This window comes from Ambystoma mexicanum, chromosome 7q (assembly GCF_040938575.1).
Source record: "Ambystoma mexicanum isolate Mex_15411 chromosome 7q, UKY_AmexF1_1, whole genome shotgun sequence".
Taxonomy (NCBI): domain Eukaryota; kingdom Metazoa; phylum Chordata; class Amphibia; order Caudata; family Ambystomatidae; genus Ambystoma; species Ambystoma mexicanum.
Window position 1 is genome coordinate 880,349,802 of NC_090941.1, and position 15,617 is coordinate 880,365,418.

The 15,617-nt window shown below is 43.5% G+C and overlaps 1 protein-coding gene across 2 annotated transcripts in view; it reads left to right on the plus strand.

The window, feature by feature from the left end:
• The window catches only part of CHORDC1 (cysteine and histidine rich domain containing 1), a 232,117-nt gene that overhangs the window by 41,221 nt on the left and 175,279 nt on the right, over window positions 1-15,617 (plus strand). For both annotated transcript variants that reach the window (XM_069639393.1, XM_069639394.1), the window contains one exon: window positions 14,987-15,036. In XM_069639393.1, the coding sequence (XP_069495494.1) occupies window positions 14,987-15,036 (50 nt within the window). The remainder of the gene's footprint in view (window positions 1-14,986; window positions 15,037-15,617) is intronic.

Consider the following 15,617-nt stretch of genomic DNA (forward strand, 5'->3'; position numbering starts at 1 on the left):
GCTTTTCGTAATTTGAGTGGTGCTACAGTGTTGATGGCCTTAAGAATGGTTGTGTTGTAAAGGTCTACTAATTCTGTGGGGTTGGTGATGGTGGGTATGCAGTCAATGATAGGTTGGAGTAAAGGGATGAATTTCTCGACTGATGTTTTTCCTGTTTCTTGTGAGTGTGGGTGGAGCGCTGGGAAGGGGTGCCGGTGTTTGTTTATCTTTGTTGATGGTGAAGGTGATGAGGTGGTGGTCAGTCCAGGCGCATGGTGTATTGGATAGGATGGAGGTGTTGCAGTTGAGGTGCGCAATCCAATCTAGAGTGCGGCCTTTGTTATGTGCAGGTTGAGTGATGTGGTGGGTGAGTCCTAATTCTGAGATAGTGTTTGCGACTGCGCTTGCTTTGTCATCTTTCTCATCATTGTAGCCCAGATTGAAGTCACCTAGTATGAGTATCTGTGAGTTGGGTTTGGTGTTGTTGGAGAGCAGGAGCGCTATGTCTTCATTAAATGAAGAAATGGGGGCCCGATGGCCTGTAGATAAGGTGGATGGTAATTGTGCTTGTGTGAGTAGTGGATAGTTTGATGGTGAGTGATTCTGCAGATGGGAGAGTTTGGTTTAGTATGCGTCTTACGTTAAGGGAGCTTCTTGCTATGAAGGCTACTCCTCCGCCTTTGGCTGTTTGTCTATGCATGCAGTAGATGGTGTAGTCATTTGGGATGGCTAGCGCTAGTGTAGAACCTGAAGCTGCGTGGAGCCAGGTCTCGGTAATAGCTAAGAAGTCTAGATGGTTTAGCGAGATGTCGGCTATGTCTAGGTCATGGCCGACTAATGATCTTGCGTTGATTAGTGTGCCTTCGATTGTTTCAGTGGTAGGTTGGCGTGGTTTTCTGTTGAATGTGCGGAGGGAGGAGGCATTAGAACAGGGATTAGGCTGTTCGGGAGATGCTGTTGTATGTGAGGTTGGAATGGCTAGTTTGAGTTTGCTTTTACTTTTGCTTGGACTTGAGTTTGGAAGAGGCGAGGTGGTGTGTCCTAGGTCTGAGGCAGTTACGTCTCAATATGCCTAAGCTTGGAGAGGAGTTCCTGATGGGATTGTTATTCAGGGTAGGAGTGCAAGGGATAGTCATGAGTTTCTTCTTGGATGGTGCAAGTATCTACGATGGGGTGGGTTTGACTGTGGAAAGGCTAGAATGTGTTATGATTAGATAGGAATGGGGTGGGACATGTGATAGGATGGTGTCTAGGACATGCTGGCCTGCTAAGACCGTTGGGGTGGGAGAGGAAATGCGATCCTGTGCACGGTAGGTCGAGCGGTACCAGGCAAAAGGGAAGCCTGATGAGTATAGTCCAGGCTGGCATAGCTATTTTGGGGTTTTGGGTAGGCAGTCTAAGTAACATAACCTATGCTGGTGCTAGCGTTCTAGGTTGGGGCCGGGTGTTTTCTTGCAACATAGGACAGCCTAGGTTTCTTTATTGCAGGAGAAATTATTTAGAGGAAGTTCCTGAATAGCCTGTATGACTCGGGGTAGGAGTCCAACATTCTCAGCATGGCAATTAAGTAGCTGGGTAAACAATAACATTCAAAGGCAAGGCAGTTGTGCAGCTGAATATGCAGTGCAATAGCAGTCACAACAGGAGAGTTGGGCAACTAGATATGCATTTGATAAAGATGCGAGGCGCCAGACAGGGCATCAGATGAGTAGGTTGCCGGGCTCAGACATACAGCAAGGTAGCGTGACGCATGAGGAACATACTAGTAATGCAAATCACAAGGCTATAAGCAAATCGTGGCGGATGCAGGCAAGGGGCAATGCTACAACTGGTAGGGCATGAACAGTGTCAAATGCAGTATCGGGGCACATAAAGGCAAATACAGTGTCAAATGTTAACTACAGTGACAGGCGCGGAAGGCTAGATACAGTGTCAAGTCTAAATGCAGTGGCTACGGTGCACAAGGCTAAGGTAAGGGGCAGCGGCAAAAGCATTGTCAAAGGCACGGTGGGCTAGAGGCAATCGCAAAGGTGGCAATGCAGAGTGTGATAAACTAGGCATAACAGCGAGGCTCATTGCAGGCTAGGCAGGGGCACGATGAAGCAGATGCAGACATTTACAGACTGATAGGCTAAGCTGCAAGATCGTATGGAAGGTGTGCACATATCAGTGAATATGAGTTGAGTGGTAATGTGGTTTTGACTGGCTAGTTTCTTCCACATGTGTTAGAAATGCAGATATCTAGATGAAGGGCAGATAGTCCACATTACAAAAAAAACCAGATAGGTGGGCAATTGTGTAGCGTGAAGTGGTAGCAGAGGCAGCCCGCAAGTTAAAATAATAGATGGAATGGGCAATTGTCCATAAGTCGGTGATGACCAAGGCACAGGTGGGGTGCACAGCATGAGGAGAACAAAGGGTGGGAAGGCTGGGAAGTAGATAGTGGACTACGAGTGATAAGGTGTACACGAGGGAAAGAAGTCAATTAGCAGTATCTTGGGGAGGTGTGGGCGAACTGCAAGGTCAGGGCAAGCTTACCGGAGTATTAGCAGGGTCCTTGCCGCTTGCCTCGGCCGCCTCCGGACAGGCTCTAGACAGGAAAAAGATCCTTGTGCTGAGGATCCTTGGACAGAGGGCCGGCATTCGCCTGCCGGCGTGTGATTAGCCCTGAATAGGTAGATTGGGCCAATAGGGACACAGATGCAGGTCATGTGGTCGCTGTAGCAGCAGAAAGGCGGCGGCCATGATGGAATAGGAACACCTCATGTGTTCCAATGGAGATTCGGAGTGAAATGCTTAACTTGCACTTTGTAGCTCGTTTTTGTATTTAAAACGAATTCTGTGCTACTGCTATTCAATGATGGGCATGGATGATGCACTTTTCGTGGCAGAATATTTTGTTTTCAAAGGGGCTGGAGCATAGGCAGGGCGCCTACCTGTGCGTGGATGGGCTCACCTGGAAGGCTAACCCACTGCTCCTGCAGTGTAGAGGGCTCCTGCCCCTCGGAGGTCCTGTGTGAAGTTTTGCACAGGCTCCAGGCAGGAAAAAGATCCTTGTGCTGAGGATCCTTGGGATGAGGGCCGGCAAATTGTAAATTCTTATGGTCAGTGATGACCAGTGCAGGATGTCGGGCCCCCATGAGGTAATGACGCCATTCAAAAAAAGCCTCCCTAATGGCCAGAAGATTCTTATCCATGATGGCATCATTGTGTCAATTTGCGAGAGAAATATACCACAGGATGAAGCACACCTTCCTCATCTTCCTGGGCCCGGATGGCCCCTACAGCCACATTGAAGGCATCTGTCTCCACCTGAAACTGTTTCCCCAATTTAGGATGACCAAGAATCGGAACCTCAGCCAAAGCAGCCTTTAATTTCTCAAAGGGGTCCTGTGCCTCCTGATCCCACTGAACCTTGGTTGCTTTTCTTAACAATCTAGTAATGGGCGTGATAATTGCATAGAAATTATGGATAAACTTTCGATAGAAGTTGGCAAAACCCAAAGTTTACTGCATGTCTTTCATACACTGAGGTGCCGGCCACTGGGTTACTGCCTGCACCTTCCTCTCATCCATAACCATCCCTGAGGGTGTCAAAATGAAACCCAAAAAATTCCACTCTGGTGGCATGAAAGTCACATTTTTCCAATTTGGTAAACAAATGATACTCCTGTAATCGAGTCAGAACTGCTCTGACATGCTGGACATGCAGTTCTTCACTTTCAGAAAAAATCGAGACCTCATCTATGTACATAATCCCAAACAAGTCCAAATATTCTCGTAACACCTCCTGCATAAAATGTTGGAAACCAGCAGCGGCGTTGCATAACCCAACGGGCAACACCAAATATTCAAGTAAACATTTTGTCCTGAACACAGTCTTCCACTCATCACCCTCCTTCACCCTGATGAGATGATGCGTGCCCCTCAAATCCAACCTAGTATACATTTTCACCATCTTGACCTGATCTAGCAATACAGAAATTAAGGGTAGCAGGAAGCAGTTTTTAATGGTTATCCTATTTAATGCCCTATAGTTGATCATTAACGTGCCCTCCTTCTTCGGCACAAAGAGCAAAGGGGATTAAATGGGCGACTTGGAAGGTCTGATAAAATCACAGGCTAACTTCTCATCTAAGTATGTCCGCAGATGTTGTGTCTCTTTCTCAGATAAGGCATACACCCGACTGCAAGGTAACCTTGCCTGTGGTTCCTACCCAATCACACAATCAAATGGCCTATGGGGTGGTAACTGAGATGCCCCTCCCTTGTCAAAAACCCCAAAAAAACTCTTGATAAATTACAGGCAGGGAAGTAACTCCTTCCCCAATATGAACCTGCTGGTTAACTCCTTCAATCAAAAAAGGCAGTTGGTCCCATTACACCCATCCAATGTGATGCACACTGCTCATTCTCAAAGGTCAAAGTTCTCCCTTGCCAATCTATGCAAGGATTATGTGCCACTAACTAGGGCATTCCCAAAATAACCCTGAATTGTGGACTGCTATCAAATCAAATGTGATTGCCTCTTCATGACCTTCACCACACCACATTCACGCTTCCTGAGTCTGAGTGGTCTTGGGGGAATTCCTAACTTGGTAACCAGTGCTATGTCAATGAAATTTCCTGTGGCCCCAGAATCCACCATCGATGACACCATCTCCTTGCTGTTCGCAAAAATCAAAGACACTAGTAGATGTAAATGAGGGGCCTTGATCTGCATAGTGTTAGCCACCCCTGAAGGTATCTCGATCTCCTACTGGCTCAGTATAGTCGTTCCCCCCACTTACCAAGCCCCTTCTTTTCCGACCCCCACCTCTTTTCCCCCACCTGGGGTGGGAGTATTGGGACAGTTGCGGATGAAATGCCCTGATTGCCCACAATACAAGCACAAATTATTGGACTTCCTTTTTCCTCTACCATTAAAGGGCCCCAAACATTCCCAATCTGCATGGACTCCCCCTGTTGCCCACCTGAAAGTCCTCCACCTTCCCTGCTCCTTTCTAGGCGTACAAAGGGCATTCCTTCTGTTCTCTTCTCACCCTTACGCTCCCCCAGCCCATGGTCCAACCTCAGGGCTAAATCAGTTAAGGCACTACATGACTCTGGCTCGGGTTCTACATGAGCTATTGCACCCTTAAGTTCATCCTTTAATCCTCGTTAAATTAACACGGCTTGCTTGGGTTCCGGCAACGCTGTTTCCAGTACCAAATGGTTAAATTACGCCACATATGTTACTAAGACTTTAGAACCTTGTCTCAATGCTAGTAGCTCCTTATCCTGAGACAAGGATGCATTTCCTCGGTCAAACAATTGTGCAGATTCCACTTACAGCCCCTCCTCAGTCATATAAGATTGGCTCATCCTTTTGTACAAGCGGAATTGCCCATGCTGCGGCACCCCCAGTCAAATAGGAAATGACAAAGGCGGTTTGTGTTTGGGCGGCCTCGAATGCCGTAGGTTTGCATATAAAATGTAACTTGCATTGTGTCAGAAATGTAGAGAACTCTCGGGGGCTGCCAAGGGTACCCCCAACTGTTGGACCACCATAGTACTGGACCGACTAGACGACCCTGCAGATGATGGCGCCGCTGCCTCCCCATGTAGTGGTGTCCCTTGAGCAACTAAACCACTAACTTGCATCTTCAACTTGGCAGTCTCCTGTCGAGACTGAATCAATTCTGTCTGGATATCCTGTGAGGCCTTTAACACCTCTGTTAAAGGTGGACCGGACTCAATTTGGCTCGGGTGGCTTAATTATCCTAATTTGGGGGTTGGTGATTATGTGACACCCCTGGAGTATCACACAACTCCTTCCTAGCCACGGAAGCCAAATGTAGTTGACCCCTCCCACATTGGTTGGCACAGGCTCCTGATTGTTATACACACAGGCATTCCGAGGCAGCTTAGGGGGGAGGTGGGTTAGGGAGAGGTTGTGGATAGGTAGGGGGTGTTTAGGGTAACCGGAAAAGGGGAAGTGGATAACATACAAGACAAAGAACATGTAGCATAACCTGCCTCTCACCCTAAGCTCCTAAGTATGTCAGTACCCTTCTTAATTAGAATACAGACTCTTCACCTTGCATTTGTATGTTTCCTGAGAGAGCCACAAACATAAGCACATGAAGCTTTGATGAAATGTAACATGACACTTGTAATGCTCCTGCACAATGAATGAAATATCCAGGCAAGTACTTCTTAGTTAATAATGCTCCCAGCGTGTGCCTCACCCGCTCTTACTGCGGCACCAGAACATATTGTTGACACAACATGACTTGAAAACATGGTGACTTCATACAACATGAAAATGAACAATGAGCAGCCTCAAACAAACAGTGTTAAGTTATGCCTTGCCCACTGCCTCCGCTCTAGCGGATGTTTAAATAGTTCTGAAAACAGCGTTTTACTAAGCTTTCATATTGCTTGGTTGCAACCCATGTGCGTTTTCTAAGTCACACGTAATCCAGCGCTGTTGTGCGTGAGTTTCATTCATGGGTTTCTGTTAATCTGAACTACACCCCTCACGGAAGAAAACCTGCTTAAGCACACCATACATTAATGTCAGCACTTAACTGAGGCCTGGGTGGGCTCTCCGGCATCTCCCCAGGCAGTGATATTCCCGCGTTGTACGGTCTCCGCCGTGCTTTGCTCCGTCCCAGAGAGGAACAGAAACTGCTTAGTCTTGCAATGTTTCACCACCGGGCCCGGCTTCACATGAATTCAGCGCCAGACCCAGGTCCTCCGTGAAGAGTTCCCTCCACGCGCATTGTCTGAACACTTGCTCCCTCCGGCCTGTGCCTGCCACGCCATCAATCGCCAACAGGCAGCACGGGCCGAAGGAGCTCTTAAATAGCAGTTGACTGTACCTCCCTCATTCCGGCCAACTTCCGCCCCATAGCCTCATGGGGATTGTAGTTTTTGCCCCTTTCGCGCACAAAACACAGAAAAGGAACGGCCTTTCAAGTCCAGCAGGCCCTTTTTCTTCCATTAACCGAGACAGGCCAGTATTTTGTGTGTAGGGCCTATAATGCAGAATTGGGATACAAACAAATAGGATTGTATGTATGTGAATCACTTAATTTTGGTAGCATAATAGACCAATAACTTAAGAATGTTGGGCACACAAACACGCCATGTATTCTATGTATTTCAAAACTTCAGCAACAAAGCAAGAAACTGAAAATATGATTAGCATGTTTGGATGTATACATCAGATATATTTAATTCTATTAAGAAGCTCATAGTTAGAAATGAAAGGGGCAGTTAACACGTTACTCCTCGTACTGACAATGTTGTGTTGCAGCGCTCAGTGTTTTGATATTTCGGATTGTGATGCTCCATGCAGCAGAACTTTCTGGGTCTCGTGAAGGTTTTCCTCTGATATTTGTTCATGAAAATGGTTAAAGGTGTGAAAAGGGGGGGGGGGGTAAGGTAAGTTATACTGTTAGGTGGCATTGGCGCGCCTGGATAGGGCACGCATGCTTGGGTTTTAGGAAATGCTGAGGGTCTATATGCTGGGTTGTGCATGAATTCCTTCGTCTGGATGGTTTACATGTGTTATACTATCCTGACCCAGGATGATGTTAGGGGCTGACAGTGATAATCTTCGTAGGGGGGGATTAAGACCACTCTGACGAGAGGTGGGATGCTTTTACTAACTAGGATATGAGGTCATTTCTGGATTGTTGGGGGCAGTATGATTGGAAGAGTCAGCTCATACAGGTTTTGAATTGTCTACAGTTATTCATAGGAGTTCAAACTATATATGTGTGAAAACGTCTAAGGGCTGGATAATACTGTTTAGGTGATCTATGGTCATAACATGGTGGCACTCTGCAAAGTGTGTGGACTGCTCTTCAGGAGATATTGGGGCACGGGTTGAGATAGGGATGTGATTGCTTAGTACGGAGAGAAATGTTGCTGGATGACTTGTCAAGGAAGGCATCCTGCATGATTATAATGTGTTTATTGTATCAGTTCTCTGTGGGTAATGATATAGGTAAATATAAATATGCGTTCAGTGTAGATATTGGGAGTTGTTTGAAGCATACTAGAGGTTTTTGGGGAGGAATATCTGAGAAAAATGGAGTAGGGTAAGCGTAATAGAACATGAAGGTATAATGATAGATGATACAATTGCATTTACGTGGGAGACTGGTATAACGAAGCAACCAATGTAGGTTGACACCTCATGTTCTAACTATCATGGTATTATGCAAGTAGTAGAAAATTTGTTACACTGATAAGGTTAATTGTAGGGCTAAATTAGACTGTATCAATGATATCACCGAAGCATGATGTTGTTATTAAAAGCAGTAAATCTGGATGGAAAGTAATCTAATGGAGTGTTAATATTAAAATGGGATGGGGTAAGTCCTAATTGTATAAAGCTAATAAGTAGAGGCACAGACTGGGGGGGGGGGGAGTATAGTTCCGAACAATTGTAGTGGTGTAAATAGGATAGCTCAAAATTATTCTGTGGTAGCGCAGAATGTTAAGGTAAAAATGTTATGGGAGTCATTTTTATTTGTTTGTTGTTCCTTGTTTATTGTATACGTGTGTGTTACGTTGGAAATTGGTATATGGAAGTATGCAACTAGTCTTGGTTTTGTTCCTTTATTCAGAATACAAAGAGTACAGTATATTTGTGTATGGTCTGGATCATGAGGGATCTTAAAGTTCTGATCGTAATGGCCAAAGGGACAGGAGAGGTATAAAGGAGAAATGAAAGGCAGTAGGAGTTGGTAGTGTGATGAATGAGTTGACATACTGTTCATGGAATGTAAAGGATTTAAATAATCCTTGCAAGAGAAAGGAGATAATGCTGAGATTAAAGAGAGAAAATGCAGATGTTCTTTTACAAGAAATTCATTTGCTGGAAGAGTCAACACGAGATCTAATAAGGTGTTGTTAAATTGTTTTGTTTCAAAATCAAGGGGGGTGGGAGTACTATTTTGCAGGGGATTAAATATTTGTGTGGAAAAGGTGACCATGAATGATGAAGGAATGGTAATCTTAGTTGATATAAAGAATGAGGGAAATGTCATCACAGTTGGCTTTATCTTTGGTCCCTATACTGCAGGGATAAAAAAAAAAGAAAACATCTATGTTGCGGCGTATGCTTGGTGAACACATTATATTGGAGGGAGATTTTAATTGCGTTCTGAATCATAGGCTGGATCGATCGAAGCAGTGCCGGTATATGGTGGAGCGCGCAAGTAGAGTGTTTGATGATCTTCTGAGTAGTTTGGACTTTGTTGCTATATGGAGGATCTTGCATCCTGGAGAGAGGAAGTTCTTTCTTTTCACCAGTACATAATTCGTTTTCCAGAATAGATTATTTTCTAATCTCCAAAAGGCTTGTTGGGATGGCAGTTGAAGCAAGGATATTGAAGCGCAGCATATCGGATCATTTGATGATTAAATTAAAATTAGAGTTAGGTGGTACAAGGTCGGACATTTCAAGATGGCGTTTAAAGACATAGTACATTTTGATCTTTTAAAATATATGACATCTTTGAAATTATTTGTCGACTCCTTATATGAGATAAATGAAGGGTCGGCTGATGAACTAGCTGTAAGGGATAGTTTCAAGCCGGCTGTTAGGGTGGCGTTAATGAATATTACATCTCGCACGATGAAAACCAGAATGGCGGAATTGAGGCATTTGGAGAGTAGGTTGGGAGAACTACAGAAGAAGTTCCAATTGACTGGGGATAATAAGGATAAGGTGGAGATGGATGGGGCAAGGGATTCTCTGAAGAGTGAAATGGATATGCAGAGTGAGAAAGGTCTGTTTTTATATGAAACAGAAGTATTGGGAACAAGGAGCTAAGGGTGGCAGGTTATTGGCGAACAAATTGAAGGGTTTAATAGGTAAGGCTTATGTTAAAAAATTAGTGAATGAACTGGGAATACCAATGGTCAAGAGGAAGGCTATATCCAATAGTTTAAGATATTTTACACATCGTTGTACACTGAATCTCAATTTCCAACATCGGACCAACTGGAGGGCTTTTTTAATTTTTTTTAGGAAAGTTGATTTGCTAAAGCTGACAAATGAGCAAGCATTAACGATTGATCAGCCGGTTACGTGCTATTGATCAACTTAATGTAGGCAAATCCCCGGGTTTAGATGTTCTACCAGTCGAGTTCTACAGAGCTATTGGACCAGTATTAGCGCTGTTATGCAGTTTATGTAATAGTTTTATGACAAAGGGAGTTATGTGTCTAACAATGCAGAAGGCTTGTATTACAGTGATCCTGAAACCTGGTAAAGATCATACAAAGTGTGAGAACTACAGGCCAATATCATTACTTAATGTGGATGCAAAAGATTTACCAGGATACTAGCCAATCGAACACATGCATTTGAAGATTGATTGGACATTCGCAGTTTGGATTTATGCGTGGGAGGTATGGATATGACCATATAAGAAAGATCCCCTTTTTTTTTTTAATCGGGCTCCCTAAGGAAGAAGTGGAAAATATTCTACTGATCTTTATGGATGCTGAGAAAGCTTTTGATAGTCAATTGTTTTTCTTTTTTTAAAACATTTTTATTTTAATTTTTTTAGACCATACGCCTCAGATGGGTTTCAGGGATGCTTTCTTGAGGACTATCAAATCTTTGCACTCCGACTGGTGCAAGGATATGGGCAAATGCAGTGCTTTCCGCCTCGTTTCCGTTGACCAGGGAGTACTAGGCAGGGGTGTCCTTTATCACCCCTTCTCTTTAATCTGGCGTTCGAGTCATTGATAACTTATATCGGGCAGGAGCAAGAAATATGGGGCTCAGAGTAGGGGACAAGGAAATCAAAGTATTATGTAACACGGCTGACATGACTATAATTTTGGCCAATCCACGTGAGGGAGATGCTAAACTTAAGAGTATAATCGAGGAGGTGGGGGTTGTACTCCGCCACGGTGTGACCTGAGTTCATAGACTTGTCAGTGGGCTATGGAAAGTGTGAAGTATTTGGTGGTCTATTTAGTTCGAGATTTGAAAAAGATGGTGGAATTTAATGTGACCAGGATAATTGTGGTAATTTGCAAGGATATACTGAAATTGGATTGTTTAATTCTTGGTCTTTGGGCTAGAATCAATGCAATCAAAATGGTGCTCCTACCCAAGAGGTTCTTTATATCATCCAATCGATTCCGCTTAAATTCACCAAGAAGGTAATTGGGGGCATTGATGACACTTTTTAAAACTTTGTTTTTTTATAATTTTTTTAAAACAATTTTTACATTTTTTTTGTGAAAGCAAGAAACCTCAAATCCCACGTTCTGTTCTGACTCGGACAGTTCATGAAGGGTTCTTTGGATGTCCGATTCTGGAGTTATCGCTAAGGGTTTGTGTTGAAGAAAGTTGCATTATACTTTAATGAAGAAAATGATGATCTACCACTGTGGATGTGTATAGAGAAGTAGACATTTCGGCCATACTTATTGCGAGGTGTGTATACAATGGGGTAAATGCCGAGTTTGGCAGCTAAACTGCCTACAACAGAAGTAACTGGAGAGGCATTGAGATCCTTTTATGACCAATGGAGGTGAGAGTATGTGGATTCATTACGAGGCGTCATTATGGCACAATTTAGGTTTGCAGATTAGGAATAAGACTCTGTGTTGGCGATGGAGGTATTTTGAGGGTGAGTGATGTTTGGAGCGATGGACACATGATCCCATTTGGTGTTCTTAGGGCGAAATTTGGTTTAGGGATAAGCGAACATGGTGGTTTTGTGGAACTAGAATCTCTGCTCGCTCAAAGACAGAGAATGTTCAACCTATGAAGGAGAGGCTGACCGCTTGCAATATATTTTACTCCCCCCCCCCCCCCCAACCCCCCAAGTATAGTCTTGAAGTTTATGCCAATGGAGTCTTCATGCGTGAATTCGTGGGATAATCTAAGACGGGCATGGGTGAGGGAACTGGCCAAGGATATAGCTAGAAATAATTGGGACAATTTAATGAGAATTGGCACGAATTCTAAATTGGATCTCAGTTTAAGATACATACGTCAAAGGGTTTTGTGCCGTTTGTATTGGTCACCGGGAGGATGGCCAGTTTAGGCTTGATTGATGATCTGTGTTGGGGCACAAAGGGGTACCTTATTACGTATGTTATCGGACTGTCCGAGAGTGGTGGGATTTTGGAGTGAGGTTCTGAATAGATTAGATATGATATTGGGAGTAGTTAACTATGTCCCCATACTCAACAATTTTGCTTTCAATCTCTGGGAGATGCATGATAGCTAGAGAATATAGTGGGTGGATTAACAGTGTTGGTGGTATCTGTGGAAGGTTGGTTGTCGGATCTGCGAGTCCTGCCTAGTTATGAGAAAGTTATGTTTGGAAAACAGGAACAAGACGGGAAGTATCTAGAGATTTGGGGACCATTTGATGAATTGTATATTTGAGGCAAGTATTTAATAGGGGAGAGTTGATAAGACATAAAGGGTAGGGAATAATAGGGAGTATTGTCTTTTGTGTATTGTGTCTGGCTTTGATATCCCTGCTGTTCGGGTTGTGCTAATGTACTGAACTGATTATTATAGATCAGATAATGAAATATAGTAATGCTTAGTATGTTTAGATGTGCTGAAGTAGCAAAACGTTGATGGTGGAAAACATTTTATGAATGTTATTTTTGTATTTCTTTAAATGAATAAAGAGTAAAAAAAAATGTCATTGCACTAAACCCAGACTTGAGGTATCTCACCGCCATTACGTTTTGCAGGACCCAGTTCAAACATACTAGAATGCCTCAGGGGTACAGCGAAGGGCCGAGCATCTTCAACAAAGTAATTGAAATGGACTCCAGCAATTAGGAGGTTCTTGGCACAGTAATACAGTACGTTGATGACTTATTGGTGTGCGGCCCGATAGAGGAGTGTAGAAGGGACTCTACTGACTTTGCTAGCTGGATACAAAGTGGACAGATAGGAGTTGCAATACTGTCAAAAAGAAGTGGTGTACTTGGGTCAGATTGTGTCAGCAGACGGAAGAAAAATAACACCAAAAAGAGTAGAGGCCATACACAAGACTCCAAAACAAAAACAGTGAAAGTGATGCAGCAGTCTTTGAGCTTGTGCATCTATTGTAGAGCCTGGGTTTTTGATTACTCCACATACACCAGGCCATTGTTGCAAGCATTAAAAGAAGCGCAGAAAAACCAAAGTCACATAAAATGAACAGCTGAAATGGGCTAAAGCTTTGAGCTAAAACACAAGTTAGCACATGCACCAGTGTTAGCAACTCCCAATTTCAAAGAAAAGTTTAATCTGTTCTCACATTCAGATGGAAAAGTAAAGACGGTGGTATTGACACAAAAAAGGGATAGGGACACAAGCAACTTGCGTATTACAGTGGGTCACTGGAGGCAGTAATACAGGGACATTTCCCATGTGAGCTGTCACTTTGGTTGGGCCCTAGTACGACCTTTGCATGAGGTAATGTAACAAATTGCGCTGTGGAAGGAAGGCTTCTGGATTACAAATGTGCAATATGGATAATGTATACAGCTACTTACATACCCTTTGGCACAGGCAACACAATGTCACGGATGCTTGCATGTGAAGGTGTGGACAGGGTGGAAGTTGGCAGGTGCTACTGGGGAGTGCATTACACATGACATGAGTAGTAGAAGATGGGTTGTAGTAGTGTTTTGTGTGTGGGTGAGGGCCAAGCGGCCAGTGCCGGTACAGCAATGGTGTAAGGGGAGTACAGTGAAGATGACATGAACATTGAAACTTACACTGTAGTACAGCGTGTGGCGTCTTGCTTGTGCTACGCCCGTAGCTCCTTTTGACTGGGTGGGTGCAATGCACCGCAAAATATGTGCCCTTGGGTGAATTAGGTTTGACATTGTTGCCTTTGATGTGTTTGTGCTATTTGTGATTATTGCATAACATGTTGGATTCCTGGGTATGGGGATTGGTTGCAATTTTTACACTGCATACTGGATGCCTGGACCTCATGGAGTGGCAACTTGCGTAGTGTGTCCTGTGTGTATGCAGTGGTAGTTCAAAAGAAGTGGTTGCTTCCACACTGCACACTCATTATGAAGAAATCACTGCAAAAGTTGTATATGTTTTAATTAGTTTCAACACAGCCTAACAAGTGTTTCGAGCTTCAGGTTCTTTCTCTGAGGCTGCAGATCACATAAACATCAATTTTTATACATTAGTGCATTGTATAACAGGCCAACCAGAAGGCACAAGTTAGTTGATGGTGGTTAACCATTGATTATATCAACCATTATTGCATCATTAAATAATGGCACATAAAAAAGCAAAACCATCCATAAAATCATTGTAAATAACACAAGAAAAAGGATATCCATCATCCATTGACAGCAGTAGGTTGCAAGTAGAATCATGGCAGAGGATGGAATTGACAAAGAACCATAAAATAAACAAAACAAAACAGAATTCCTGTTAGGAAAAGGCTAGGATAGTTCAACATGTGTGCTCACTCAGAGTCACAAAAGCCAATTACAAAATATAATGGTAGGGGTACCTTTTGGATCGGTGATTGCCACTGGCACTAAGAAAAAGAAAATAATGTTCTTGATTGTAATCCAAACAATGTAATTGTACTTAATGATTTGTAGATTGAGGTGGCTGTAAGTAGTGATATTACTAGTTACCAGTTTGTTAAGGGTCATTCGACCCAATTGCTGACTTGCAAGTGCAAATCTCCACTGTAAGTAAATAATTTTCATGTCCGCGCCACGTTATGCAGACAACTCAATTAATGTACAAATAATTATCCTAATGAGTGTTTAGCTCATGTCCCGCAGTTGCGTGGTCCAGGCACATTTCCATATATAGGTGGCTGCAGCCATGTAATGATTATTTCATATCAGTCCGTAAATCCAAATTGCAATCGAGATCAATGGTCGGATTCAAAGCCATTTACAGGCCAAGAGAGGAATAAGTGCGCTCCATTGGATGTACTGTTGAAGATTTGGTTGTAAAACCCAAATTAATTTTGTTTTTCAGATGCTTGTACCCATCACCCTGGTGTTCCTGTGTTTCATGATGCCTTGAAGGTATGTGCCCCGAAATAATTGTTTGATAGGATGTGGGGTCTAGAACACTCCCACCTCCTCCCTACATCGATAAGTAAACAGTTGGCACAAATCACTTCTAGTGCAAAACCACCTCTAGTGACTTCTCCCCCCACAACTACAGTTCAGTTGGGCAGCCGGAATGCACACATTTCGTCCATCTGTACACCCGTTCTCCAATTCTAGAACTATATTGACATTTATGGGTGTATGTATTACTGTTGCCCAGGGCCATAATATGCATACAGAGTTTTAATTCCCCCTTGTTGGCTCAGCTCAAGGTTTGCAGTAGTAGTGTGATTTGTGAACGAGGGGTTACCTTGGAGCAAAATGTTTCCCTTCTTGTGAACTCTTATGTCCAAACTTGTATTTTTTTTTTTGCTAAATACAAATGGGTTTATTTTCCTCTAATTGGGAATAACTAAGCTCATGAATGTGTCTTTGATTTTACTTACACTGCAGCACAAATCCCCCTGCCACCAACCCCACAAACCCCAACACACCACCTTCAAACTATGAGGAGTCAATTATCACTAGCCAGCAGCAAGTTTAAATTTTGAGGC